Source organism: Oratosquilla oratoria, chromosome 37 (genome assembly GCF_046742065.1).
Source record: "Oratosquilla oratoria isolate Oo_2021 chromosome 37, ASM4674206v1, whole genome shotgun sequence".
NCBI classification, from domain to species: Eukaryota; Metazoa; Arthropoda; class Malacostraca; order Stomatopoda; family Squillidae; genus Oratosquilla; species Oratosquilla oratoria.
Window position 1 is genome coordinate 4,203,202 of NC_134813.1, and position 15,000 is coordinate 4,218,201.

Consider the following 15,000-nt stretch of genomic DNA (forward strand, 5'->3'; position numbering starts at 1 on the left):
GACCCAATTACTCCCACGGTTGAAATTGGTTGACAATGGGAGAGACCACTGCCTGCATTCCCTGAGAGTTTTGTGCATCCTGATCCAAGAATGTAGACTGTATATCAGTTATTTTGCTTCATAACATAGTATTGAATAACATTTATTATGTTGTTTTCATTATTAACTAAGAAAACATAAACTTACAGTATATAGAATGAATAAAGTATATTCCATTTTATTCTTGAGTACTTTATTAGATATGCATATGTCATGAACGCGTATCTACAGATCGATTTCAATTCAGTTAAACAAGTTTGAGCAGTTATTCACTCTGGCGCGTCATTGATTGGTTCCAACGTGAACAAGCGACGGTGAGCACCCTTATCCAGCTGGATGCTGTTGGCAACCCCCCCCTTAAAGAAGAGTTCGTCGACGCTATGTACGGCTACAGGAACGCCTATACAACTTATGTGGTGCTCGGCGGAGTTTCTTCATGGCGTTGGCTGGAATATTCGCCTGAATCAACAGCAGTAAAATACTTAATATAAATAAAAGACTTACTTTAATATTTTTGTTTGATTAACTTATCGACACTATGTGTAGCTGTGATAACACCATCACCACGTGTGGGTTGCTCGACTTTTACCCTGCTGGCTCACTCACATGGAATATGAATATAATGCCGTTCTCAACTTGTACATGTTATGCACAATCAATAACTGACCAATTTAGATACGTGATTTTTATTAATAGTGTCTGTATGTACAAGTCATGTATAAAAAAGTGTGACATTTTTTACCGACAACCATAACCCAATTGTGATTTTTTTCTTGTTACTTTTTTTCCTATCCAAAATTGTGATTTTTTCGTGACTTTTTTTAACCTGTGGTATTATTACAGATCAGCGTCATATCGGAACTGATGACATATTAAGCAAATCATTCAACATGATAAGCTATGTTAACAGACAAATACGGAAGTTGCAGAACTCATAATGCCAAAATCAGAAGTTAGAATAGAATGAATTATAAAGTATAGCAAAGGTCAAATAAGCTAATCAGAAATAAAGTGTCATGATTTAAACGTCATAAAATCATATGGTTATAATGTAGAAGATACAAAGTCAGTTAGGAACTAGAAAGAATAGAAGAAATTATAGAAATGGGTAACTTAAGGAGTCTACTTAATCATAGGGCAGGAAGGAAAGGTCAGAAAGAGAGGGTCTGAGAGTTAGGAAGTTGATCAAGAGTAGTTAGGGTGTTGACCAAGGGCTACAAGAACTTGTCTGAGTGTGGTTTCCATTTGTGTCTGAACTTATAATTCAATTACTCCAAAGTATTTGAAAAAAGTTATGTTGGAAATACATAAAGAAACAAAATACTTTATCAGCCACGCTACCTTTCCAACATAAAATGGTGGCAGCGATGGGATGAATTCTTCAAAATGACTTTGTAGCTTTCAATTTTCTACTACCAATAAAGTAAATATCAGTGTCAGTGTTACTTCTATGTGCATATACAGTATGAGAGAACTAATTTCCCCACCCAAACCTTTCAACACGTTTCGGACGTTACACCTTTGCTCCACATCTTCGCCTCAGACATACATGATTGTCTTAGTTCCTGACGTGCTCACACCCTGTCCCTCCTGGCTAAGAGGTTCACACGTCAACGAAGAAAATCGTCTGATACCTCACCTCTGTGTACAAGCTTCTCACAAGACCGTTCTTAAATGTTGTAGCCCACACGTTAGAAATGTTAAAGCCCTACTTCACTGTCTTCTGTAAGCAGCCCTCTAGCTATTTCTCTGCCTCGCACCCTTTGGAGAAAGTTGCAGTCCTACGATTCCCTACACTGGGGGACCCTCCCTACGGATACAACTAGAGTGCTAGATTTGGCTGCAGCTAGACTGTCCTACGTACACCACTCGTTGCTGAAAAAACATCGAGTTTATAAGACCATTCCTCTCTTACGCAGCAAGCTGTTATTGCCACTAAGACTTTCTGACACACGCAGTCATCGCTATATGGTTACCACGTGTATGCAGCCCACGGGACACCCGACATTCAGCCTTACTCTTACCTGATGACGGCATTGCAGTGACGTAATCCCTTGCACCACAGCCGTGCTTACGTCATAATCACGTCACAACTCCACCTACATTAGTGACGTCACCACACATGCACGTTTTCGACGTGTGTGCTGGCACATCAGGATTCCTTCGTAAGGGTCCCTTCAATTTTTCATATGTCAGCGTGCAGCCAGATCGAACTTTCCTCGTCACATGTTCTGCCAAGACATTCAGTTGCAATATAGTGTTAAAAACAGTGATCGACGAACGTAAACAATACAGTAATTTTCGTTCATAAACTTTGTGTTCATTTTTATTTTATAGTGACTTTTATATTCAATATCATTTTGTGCTGTGTTGTCCCTTTCTTAAAATTCGTGTGCTTACAGTGACTTCTTGTGACATTTTGTGTTTCAATGAATCAATGTGAACAGTGATCTGATTTTCTAGTGGGTAATCTTACTATTCGAAGTGTAATTGTGCATTTAAGTACACTTAAGTGTACTTTTCTTTCAAACTTTCGGTGAACAGTTCAGTGAAATCTACTTACTTAAAGCCCATATACAAATATGTACTAGCTTTAGTTTCTCATCCAAAGGGATCAATGAAATTCGTTTTCTCCGCGTAGAACTAGAAGTTATTAGGAGCTCTGCATTGACGACTTAAATTCATTTCAATCTTCAGTTCCCACTAAAATGGCTACAGAGAACCGTTCTAATCCAACATCTTCATCATCCACCATGCCCTCCTACGATCTAATAACAGTAGAGAAAAACATAGTCTACCCAAATTCAATGGTGAAAATATACCCTTTTTTCATTTCTAGTGGAGATAGACCATGAGATCATAAGGAGAAAAGTTCAAGATGATAAGGAGAAGATAGGAATATTGAGAAGTAAACTAGATTTTTATACAATAGTGTGAAATATTATTATGTCCGATGCATTTGACGAGACAAGAAAGTACAAGGACTTTGTAGAATTATCGAAGGAAATCTTTGCAGAAATCACAACAGGTACACTTTCTCCTTTATGAAGAGTAGTGCAGTCTCAAGCCTTTCTATATACATAAAAAAATATTTCTCTCTAAACCTTCCAACCTCCTACTCCGGAAATGAGTCATCACCGGAAACACTAACTCCCGGGGACACATCTTACTCAGATTCAGAGAATCTTTACGAAATATTACCAAGAGAATCTTTACGAAATAACGCTAAGAGAATCTTTACGAAATATTGCCAAGAGAATCTATATACATAAAAACGGAATTACGGAATTCTGACAAAAGAATCTTTACTAAATATTAATGAGAAAATATTTACGAAATATTGCCAAGAGAATCTTTACCAAATGTTAACAAGAGAATCTTTACGAAATAATACCAAGAGAATCTTTACGAAATATTGCTAAGAGAATCTTTACGAAATATTGCCAAGAGAATCTCCACTCCACTAACATGAAAAAATATTTCTCTCTAAACCTTCCAACCTCCTACGCAAGGCCCAACCCGGAAATGAGTCATCACCGGAAACACTAATATTACCATGGAAAAAGAAAGTGGTGCTAACAAGAAAAAGAGAATCTTTACGGAATTCTGACAAAAGAATCTTTACGAAATATTAATGAGAAAATATTTACGAAATATTGCCAAGAGAATCTTTACAAATGTTAACAAGAGAATCTTTACGAAATATTACCAAGAGAATTTTTACGAAATATTGCTAAGAGAATCTTTATGAAATATTGCCAAGCGAAGCGAAGCGAAGCAAAGCGAGCTACGCCGTAGGCCAAACACACCTGGCGAAGCCAGGTCCGGGTGCTTGTATCTTAAAAAAGAGAAGGCACTTAAAGTTGCACCATCACGTAAAAGTGGACTTAGAGAATCACTTAGGAATTCATCTTGGATTGCAGATAGACAAACACCTGGTCCAAAAATCTCACGTGGAAATGCAGTTGCGCTATTCTCATATTTTGAATTCCAGTCACACAAAAACAGCAAATGTAGAATTCATTACAGAGACAAGCTTACAGACTTCTCACTTAAGTTAAGTGAATCCCCTAGTACAACGGCAAAAAATTATAATCAGACAGTTCCATTGCCGCACAAACCCCTTACTGTAGCTAATGTTAATACAGACAATTCACGTTCGTGATAGTTATCCAGGAACCGTCCATAGTACAGTACACGACAACGTTCGCCTTCACGTAACAAAGTGGTCTGTTACTATTGCTCACAGCCAGGTCATTTGGCAAATCACTATTTCAAGAGGAAATAAACTAAACCTCCTCACTTTTGTGATTACCACCGTCAACGCTTTCACACAATGGATCATTGCCGTGTGTTTCACTATGATAGAGTTTCTTCTCCTCCACGTACGCCTTTATGACTACCTGTTCAAGACGCTCAGATCCAACAGGATACCTCACCTGCCCTCCCAGTTTGTACACTTTCAAACTCATAAACAGTTAGATGCTCTTTTTGTTTCAGCATATGCAGATGACATCCTTATGTCACTTTTTATGGATACAGAACCCTCAGTAAACATCACATCCGTAAACAGTTTCAACAAAGTCCGCTCAGTTAGAAAGCATGTAACTATCATGGAACCCACTGATCTGGATGGTATTCACTTTCCTGTGCTTGGAAAGATCATACTTGACATACAGTAAGCTTTGAGGACTTATGTCCATCAACTCCAATCACGATGTATATAACTGATGTTCAGTTTCCTGCTGAATGAAACAGCATGACATTGCTATTTATCATTCACAAAATGGTATGACATATGATAACAATTTCTTCCCTGCCTTGCCATTAACCTGCTTCTAAATCAAGTATTGGTAATATTCAATCAAGTAAAGATAATGTTTAAATGGCCGAGCGATCTCAATCATTATAGTAAATCATTACAGTAGATTGTAGTCCTTTAATTGATATTCATTCTTCCTCCCATGAGCCTCGTGCTCAATGTATAAAGCGTGCACGTAAATGGCGTAGATCTAAATGTTTTAAATGTAGCACAAAGATATAATTGGCACCTGTAGATATCTCCCTTTCAGGAGACATCTTGTTGCCCCTATTAGATGAATTCTAACTTACCTCTGCCCTATTTCAAGCGTGATGTCAACAAGTACAAGTATAACATTTGCTGTTATATCAAAAACCTTGACTACTACCTCATGACTATTGGAAAGCACACCTTCGTGTCTTTAAAGGTACAGAATTTGATGAAGTCTATCTGCCAGAATCAAGTCATGTAAATGGTATATTCCTTAATGCAACCTTATGCTCAACCTCGAAGAATGGTCATACTCAGTTAATCTTACGAGCGCTTTTATGCAATCCAACGGTCCGATCCTCTATGGAGGCGTGTGATATATTTCCTCGAATCAGGTGACACCACAGAAAGCGACACCTTACCTTCAAATTTAGAAAAGTACACTCTTCTCGATGATATTTTGTATCATCGGACAACATTTGAGAACAAACACATGCCAAAAAGACCGGTAAATCAAATCGTGGCACCAGATGAACTCATTCCTGAAGTACTCTATCTCCTTCATAATGCAATCACAGCAGCACACCCTAGTAGGGACAACTGCCTTGCTCAAGTAGGAATCAAATACTTTTGGCTTCCTATGAGGAAAGATATTTATACTCACACAGACAAATGTTATTCTTGCGCATCTCACGAAGGTCATATTAACTGCCATGTTCCTATGTTAAATTACCCACCCCCAAGTAAACCTTTTGACACTATAGCGATCGACATTCTCAAATTATCCCTAACCACTCTGACAGACATATCAGCCAAGAATGTGGCTCAGACACTTCTTGACAAAGTAATTTGTCCCTTCACAACCCCCAAAGTGCTACCACCTGACAATGGAACAGAATTTAACAATAAAATTCTATATTGTAACTGACCACCCGAGTTCAAACGGACTTGTGGAACGTCAGACTTGTACGATTCTCAGCGTTCTACATCTAGCCTCAGACATTCATATCTCTTGGGATGAACATATAGTTCAAGCTTGCCCCAACAATGCTATGAATAGGTCTATATCGGAATCCCCACATTTTGTAATAATAATTTCATACAAGAGACTCCTATACGATTTACTTACTTCAGATGTAGGTCCAATTCATAATTCTAAAAATTATGTAAAAGTTAAGACTGCAAAATTTCAAAATTTAAGAGAATTCAGGATGCTCTTGCCCTATCCAAGAGAGACATGGCTCGTCTTCACAATAAATCTACACGAGAAAGTAACATTGCTGTAGGAGACATTATATATTCTTTGAATCACACTCTTACTTCCAAACTGTCGTCTGAGTTTATGGACCATACAGAGTTACCACAGTATCAAACAATAAGGTAAAAGTTAAAATCTTAGATGATGGTCTTGACACCAGATTGCATCTAGATCACCTGAAAAAAAGTTAATCGTGGTCTCAAAGCGGAAAAGACGGAACGACCCAGTCCGTTCTTTCTGCAATGGAAGATCCTATTTCCTCACAACCGAATATCCCCACACCTTTCGTAACTCACTCTCACTATCTAAGAAATCGAAACACACTTACCTAAACATTCTCCTTTCGGTACAACCATCAGTATCATGTACTATTAGGTTAAGAATGCTTTCTATATGTTCTTTACATATAAAATATTTACTTATGTAACTAGCTATGATGCCATCATAAATTGTAATTAGTATTAAGTTGTCATTGTCTTATGTTCTTGCTGCTGTCTTTATAAAAAAAAAATATTAGGAATTAAATTCTAGGATTGAAAAGTCGCTGAGGACAGCAACGGCAGCATTACAAGGCAATATTGTGTTGTATTGTATTGTATTGCATTGTATTGCATTAAATTGTGTTTTAAGATAAAACAGAGAAACCTGCACGCAGAAATATGGGTCCTAGAGATAAGAAAAGTGTGGAAGAACAAGTCACATCGGAACATATGACACATTAAGCAAATCACTCAACATGGTAATAAGCTATGGTAGCAGACAAATACGGAAGATATAGAACTCAGAATGCTAAAATCAGAAGTTAGACTAATATTAATTATTAAGTATAACAAAGGTCAGATAAGCTAATCAGAAATAAAGTGTCGTATTTTCAATATCATAAACTCATTTGTTTACAATGTAGAAGGTACAAAGTCAGTTAGGAACTAGAAAGAATAGAAGACATTATAGAAATTGATATTTCATTGAGCCTATTTAATCAGAAGACAGACAGGAAAGAGAAGTAACAAAGAAAGGGTCATAGAGTTAAGGAGTTGATCAAGAGCAGTTAGGGAGTTGACCAAGGGATACAGGAACGTGTCTGGGTGCGGTTTACATTCGGTAGGCATCCAAGACTCTTAAAGGAAATGAAAAACGAAATTGTTGTTCCGATAGAAACTATTTTAAAAAATCAATCATATCCGAAGATGTCCCAAGAAAATAGAAGTTAGCTAACGTTACCCCCATATTCAAAAAGAGTAACAAAAAGAAGCCAATGAACTACAGACCTATAAGCTTAAATTCAATCGCAGGAAAAATTATGGAAATTACCATTAGAGATGCTATCGAACACCATTTAGAAAGTAACTGTTTAACAAATGACAGCCAGTATGGAGTCAGACGGAAACGTTCCTGCCTGACTAACCTACTCGAATTCTACAACACGGTAATATCAAATTATGACAAAAAAAAAAATATATATATATATATAGATTTAATATATTTGGATTTTGAGAAGGATTTTGATACTGTCCCGCACGAAAGACTATTTGCTAGATTAATTTCACACGGAATAAGCCGGAGTATTAATTGGTTAAACAATCGTAAACAGAGTTGCTCTAAATGGCAAAACTTCTAGATGGAAAAAATGTTACGAATAAAGTTCCAGTTCTTGAGTTACTTCTCTTCATAGTATTTATAAATGATATAGGCCACGGACTGAAATCTATTGTTTTCAAAATTGCCGATGATACAAAACTGTGCGGAATGGCAAATGATCACTTAAACCAATTATATCTATTCAAGAAGATTTAGATAAACTACAGCAATGGTCTGAAAAGTGGTAAATGAAATTTAACACAAGTAAATTTAAGGTTGTGCTCATAGGTAAAAACAACAATAAGTACGATTACAAGTTATTTGGAAAATCATTAACAAAAGTGAAAAGTGAGAAGGATCTCGGTGTAATTATCGGTGATGATCTCAAATCATCTAAGTTGTGTATTTCAGCCTCAGGGAAGGCAAATTCGATTCTAGGACTGATTGCGTGATCTTTTGATTTTGAAAGTCCATCTGTCATAACAAGCTATATAATGCAATATACAGTAGTACAGTTCGAAATTTTAAAATTCATTTAGATAAGAGCCTAAGAAATATGCTGTGATGCCTGGCATTTATTTATTGATTATTATTATTTACTTAGTTATCATTATCTATCTGTTTGTTTTTTGTTATTTATTTATGTCTCTTTTATCATAAATTATTATTGTTTTTCTGTTTGTTTATTATTTATTATTATCTATTTATTTGTTTTATTCATTTATTTCTTTATTTACTCGTTTATTTATTTTTTCCGCATTAGACCTAGTGATGGACCAAAATGTCTCCTGTCGGCATGCTCTTCCTTTGTAATCCTTTGTGATCGTTACTCCGAAGTGTTTAAAAAATTGCTATGTTGGAAATATATAGACAACGAAACAAAATATCTTATTAACCACGCTACCTTTCCAATAGAGTTTATATATGACCGATCTATGGATAATGCTGTGAGATTATACACACACACACTCAAATTCCCGCCCACTAGAGTTGGAGTAACATTCGCAGCGCAGCGATATTGAAATTATTTCAGCCCTGGGCGGGATTCGAACTCGGACTGCTGTGGTAGCTGTTGCGAGCCTTACGACTGCGTTGTCGAGCCGCGCGCGCGCGTGCACAATCCCTATCTTAGACGATTGCGATGATGACCCCCATGGCAACATCGTCTTGCATAAATTCCTATCATTTAGATCTTACATCCCACCGTGACCTGGGATCCGACTACTTCCTCTGGCGTCGTGCACGCCAACAATCAGTCATGCAGCCTATAGTCACACTGAGGGTCTGCCCTCAGCTGAAAAAAAAACCTGGCGGCACACAGAATAAACACACAAAGTACAGATATGACTAACCTGGATTATCTTTAATCAGCTGACTGCAAAAAATATAAACACAATTCGAGTTTATCAAAGCTAATTTCCCCCTCCCCCCACTTCTTCTCCCTCCTAATTTGTCTATAACCTTCCTCCCATCCCAAAAGGTTCCTCTTCCTTCCAATCCTCCTTTCTCTGGCCCCCTCCCCCATCATGAATCCGCCACCTTCTCCCCACCTTAACCTCTCCGTCTTCTCCCTCTCCTTCACCTTCCTGTCACTATTCCCCCCCTACCTCCCCCCCTCCCTTCCGCCTCTTCTCAGCTCTGGCCCACCCGCGCACAGCTGAATAGAATACCCTGGTGACAGCTGTAACGAAAAGAAAATTACCACCCAGTGTGGGAGTTGACGCGATGGATTAAATCAAAGGGGTACCACAGGGATCACTAAACAGCCTGCCCGGCAACCAGAATAAAATAAGACACGTCTTCAAGTGCCAAAGGGTTATAAGCCACCCAGCCCTTAACGAAAACGTTCCCGCCCCCTACCTTCCCTCTTCCTTTCTTTTCCTCCCTCTCCTTCCCCACAAGGGGAAGTCGGACGCACGTTCCCACCCCGACGCGTGCAATACTTCTGCGTCGTAACAATGCGCAAGCGACCGTATCCTCCCCGTCGCCGCCTTCGTCAGGAGGGGGAGGGAAGGGAGGGTAGGGGAGAAAGTATTTTTTTCGCAGACATGTGCAATCCTATGCCACATTTCATATTCTTCTCAAAACAGAGATATGAGACGTTCTTAAACTTTCTGTTTTTTGGGGGGAAGAGAGAAATCAATATAAAGTTGTAGGCCATATTCTCAGCCTAAATCGATACAGAAATAAATTAATATAAAAACAAAATGCTTTGCAGGTCAAACTAAAACTCACAATTCTTAATATACTACTACACGAGGGAACTTCTCAAGAAATGAACAAATCCATTTAGTGTTAGCAAGAAAAATGTATAGAAATATAGCTTTGCAAGTGTAAAACAATGTGGCTTTGTGGTAGATTTAACCAGTTTCTTGAAAATCAACCAGGTATGTTAAACTTTTTATGTTTTTGTATAAATAATGTTGCAAATGTTGCATTCGATTCAAGCATTGCAAGACGGAGATTTTTATTCATTTCTTCAACTTGACAGGCTGAAGTCAGGGGGTTTCATTCACCAACCCCCTTCCCCCACCTCCACCACTGAGGGGTCACCGTCATCAAAAGTTTAAGCGAGTAAAATCCTTTTTCCTCCAATTTCATATGATTCCCATTTTCCCAAATTCAGTTTCACTAAATTCACATTTCGCCAATCCCATAGCCTAATATAACCTAACCTAACCCAACCCAAACTAACCTAACTCAACCTAATCTAATCTAACCCATCCCAACCTAACCCAACTTAAACTAACTTATCCTAAACCTAACCCAACCTAACTTAACCTAATCTAACTTAACCTAATTTAACCAAACCTCACCTATCCCAGCCTAACCCAACTTAAACTAACTTATCCTAAACCTAACCAAACCTAACTTAACCTAATCTAACTTAACCTAACTTAACCAAACCTCACCTATCCCACCCTAACCTAACCAAACCTATCCCAACCTAACCCAAAATAACCTAACCTAATCTAACCAAACCCAACCTATCCCAACGTAACCCACACTAACCTAACCCAACCCAACCTAAAATAACCTGTCCTAACCTAACCCAACCCAACCTAAAATAACCTGTCCTAACCTAACTCAGCCTAACGTAACCAGAAATACCTTAACCCAACCTAAACCATGCCTAACCTAGCCCAACCTAACTTCAACTTAATTTTTACTATTCTAACCGAACCCAATCTAATATAACATGACCTTACATAATGTAGCTTAACATTATATAATCTAACCTATCTTATTCTAACCTAACCTAACAACTCACCTGAAGGATTCTAACCTATTCTAACCTAATAGGGGACTTCGGGGATTTTTTTTTTTTTTCAAATTTAATTTGGCGACACATCCCGCTACTTTTTCTTACCAAGAGCCCCACCCCCACCCCTCTTCCCACCACCGTTCAGCTTGGCAATTGGTGTTAGTGATTTCATCAGGCCCCATCAAGACTTCTCTCTTCGATTCTGGGGAGTTCCCAGATGATCCGGACTCGCTCTGCCGTCTCAAGCCCACCTGAAGAATTATCACCCTATCGAAGTCACTCCAGAACGTCCACCTGAAGATAACATCACCCCAGGATAGCCTACATGAAGAATTGTCACCCTAACCAAAAACACCTGAAGAATCGTCACCCCATTTAAGTTAGGTTAGGTTAGGTAAGGTTAGCTAATGTTAGGTAAGGTTAGGTTAAGAATTGTCACCTAAGACTTCGACAGGATGATAATTCTTCAGGTGGGCTATTCTGGGGTGACAATTCTTCAGGTGGGATATCCTAGGGTGACGATTCCTAAATTAACCTAACCTAATTTAACCTAACCTAACTTAACCTAACCTAACCTAGGTTAACCTAACCTCACCTAATCTTACCTAACCTAACCTTACTTAAAAACTATTTCTATATCGCTTACGTTCTTTCTTTTTTTCTTTTATTATTATTATTATTATCATTATTATTATTATTATTATTATTATTATTATTATTATTATTATTATTATTATTATTATTATTATTATTATTATTATTATTATTATTATTATTATTATTGTTGTTATTATTATTATTATCATTATTATTATTATTATTATTATTATTATTATTATTATTATCATTATCATTATTATTATTATTATTATTATTATTATTATTATTATTATTATTATTATTATTATTATTATTATTATTATTATCATTATTATTATTATTATTATCATTATCATTATTAATAGTATTATTATTATTATCATCATTATTATTATTATTATTATCATTATTATTATTATCATTATTATTATTATTATTATTATTATTATTATTATTATTATTATTATTATTATTATTATTATTATTATTATTATTATTATTATTATTATTATTATTATCATTACTATCATTATTATTATTATTATTATTATTATTATTATTATTATTATTATTATTATCATTACTATTATTATTATTATCATTATCATTATTATTATCATTATTATTATTGTTATTATTATTATTATTATTATTATTATTATTATTATTATTATTATTATTATTATTATTATTATTATTATTATTACTATTATTATTATTATTATTATTATTATTATTATTATTATCATTATTATTATTATTATTATCATTATTATTATTATTATTATTGTGTATACATTGTGACGAATGTGGATAGGAGGTAAGGGAACACGGGCTGAGGGAAATACTTTTATTCCTGACTAGTTTCGCCTGAGTGGCTTCTTCAGAGGAACATAGTTTGATTTTTTTTTTTTTTAATTAATATTTTAGTCCCTGCGGAGCTAGCCGATTTCAGGACTGTCTTTAATTTCTTCTATGGCCGTAATATCTTATTTATTATTAATTTAATTTTATATCTATTTATTTACCGGAGTGCGGAATTTTGTTATATTTGACCCGGCTGGAGGGGGTCATAGTAGGCCTCCCACGGGGGAAGAGCAGATTAGGCTGGCAGCCAGGATTATTTGGGATTTTCCGGCGTCTGATGTGCTGTTTGCCCTCAATTGGTCTAGGGCGGTGGAGGGATCTCCGAAGAGATTTCTTAAAACTTTAAAATGGTCCCTGAACTGTCTGCAAACGAAAAGGCAGTGATTGAAAGAGACCTGTTCACTGCCACAGGTACAGAGGAGATTTAAAAATTTGGTTCGCCAATGATTTACCCTTATTCTGGATATCATGGCTAACATATAAGGGGGTACAGAGGGGAAGGTCGGGGGTTTTCCTCCGTGACAGGTTGTTGTCGGCCATCCCCGAGCGATGGCAGTGGCGGTGAAATCTGCCTTCCAGGTCTCCCAGATGGCTCTGTTGATCTTGTGCAGGGCGTCGCTGACCGTGAATTTGATGGAAATCATGTCCTCTTCAGGCGCCAGGGCGCCCTTCTTGGCTGCCCCATCCGCCTTTTCATTACCGTGCAACCCCACATGTGAGGGAACCCATTGATATCTTATCTGAATATCTTTGTTGGAGGCCTCAGCAGTGAGGTGCAGTATTTCTTGCAAAATGTCTGGTTGCGAGTCGCATTGACAGCTCTGAAGTGCCTTAAGGCTGGATCTTGAATCTGAGAGCACGGTGATACAAGCTGGCGGATGGGGAAGAGCGAGAACTATTTTAATGGCTTCCCGAATGGCGATTAATTCGGCCGAGAAGATGGAGGTGGGGGGAAGCTTCACGGAGATGGACTCTTGTGTGTTTTCCAAGAATATCCCTGCGCCTGTGCGGCCATCCTCAAGCACAGAGCCATCTGTGTAGACAAGGAAGTCCTCCTTGTACTCCGTCCTTATCATCTCCCTCACATGTGCTAGGAGAAGATGCGGACCGTCTTGGCATCTCAATCCCGGAATTTCTGAGACAACTGTTGGTGGTTTGAGTACCCAGGGGTGGAAGAGATCCACCTGACACTGGGTAACAAGTTGTCTCGCATCGGGAGGAAGCCCGGCTTTTATGCAGAGGTCCTTGACAGAGCCAGGCAGACCTTGAATGTGCGTCGTCTGTGAGGCCGGCAACCAATCCTCCCGGAGTTCCTCATCCGTAGAATTTGCAACTTTAGCACTGGTGAACAAGTACTTGCAGGCATTTTTCTTCAGTTGATACCAAAGAGGAAGAACACCTGCTTCATTATACACTTGTTCATGTGGAACTGATGCTGGCAAACCGAGACCCAGGCGGAGCGCTTGGCACTCCACTCTGGCTAATCTACACACTACCCCCGGGGGAAGATCGTGCATGGCAGGAGATCCGAAGAGGAGCCGGGAGCGTACCAGACTCTTGACCATGGATATCAGTGTTTCCCTCCTTTGACCCCAGGGCTCTCGGCGGATGACTCGGACGATGTTTAGGGCTCGTCTAGCGTTTATTATGACCTGATTTATGTGGCTAGTCCATTTTCCGTCTCTCTGGAAGATGACCCCCAAATATCGAACTGCCTTAGCTGGGTATATGGGAGTTCCGTCCACTGTGATAATTCCAGTCAGGGTAGTCTCCTCTGTTGTAACCTATGCCGTGGACTGGCATGTAAACAGTCTTTGATGCGGAGAGCATGAAGCCCAGGTCGGTCAGTTGGGTCATTACCAGGTCAACCTGTCTCTGAAAGAGACGGAGTTCTGACTTGTGCTGGTCAGAATCCTTTTTGGGCCGCCGGTGCCTAGCTTTCCTCCATAATGCTATGTCATCAGCATAGGCTGTGACGACAGTGTCCTTTCTCACTCCTTTTCCTACATCCCCAAGGAGCAATGTGAAGAGGAGCGGGGCAACTACGGAGCCCTGGGGGACTCCCATATCAATGGTTGACGATCGGCTGAGGTGTCCTTTCCAGCGTACAACCATGGATCGACCTGAAAGGAAGGACTGCACAAATTTGTACAGTCCCGGCGAAACTCCAATAGACTTGAGTTTAGATAGCAGTTTACCGTGCCAGACGGTATCAAAAGCTTTGGCAATATCTAAAAAACACGTCTGTAGAATCCGTCTCTGTCTTTGGGCCCTACGTATATGTTCGGAGAGTCGCACGATGTGGTCAGTGATGCTTCTCCCTTTTCTAAATCCGGCTTGAAGTTTTGGGAGGGCTTCCTTATCTTCCACCTGGGACTTCAG

General features: G+C 38.3%; 1 protein-coding gene across 1 annotated transcript; it reads right to left on the reverse strand.

Annotated features, from left to right (window-relative positions):
- Positions 1 to 7,201: 7,201 nt before the first annotated feature.
- Positions 7,202 to 14,183, reverse strand: LOC143019322 (uncharacterized). The gene is made up of 2 exons (XM_076174960.1): positions 13,071 to 14,183; positions 7,202 to 7,234 (listed from the first exon to the last, which is right to left on the reverse strand). The coding sequence occupies exons 1-2, from the start codon at positions 14,181 to 14,183 to the stop codon at positions 7,202 to 7,204; spliced, it is 1,146 nt and encodes a 381-aa protein (XP_076031075.1).
- Between the last annotated feature and the right edge of the window lie 817 nt (positions 14,184 to 15,000).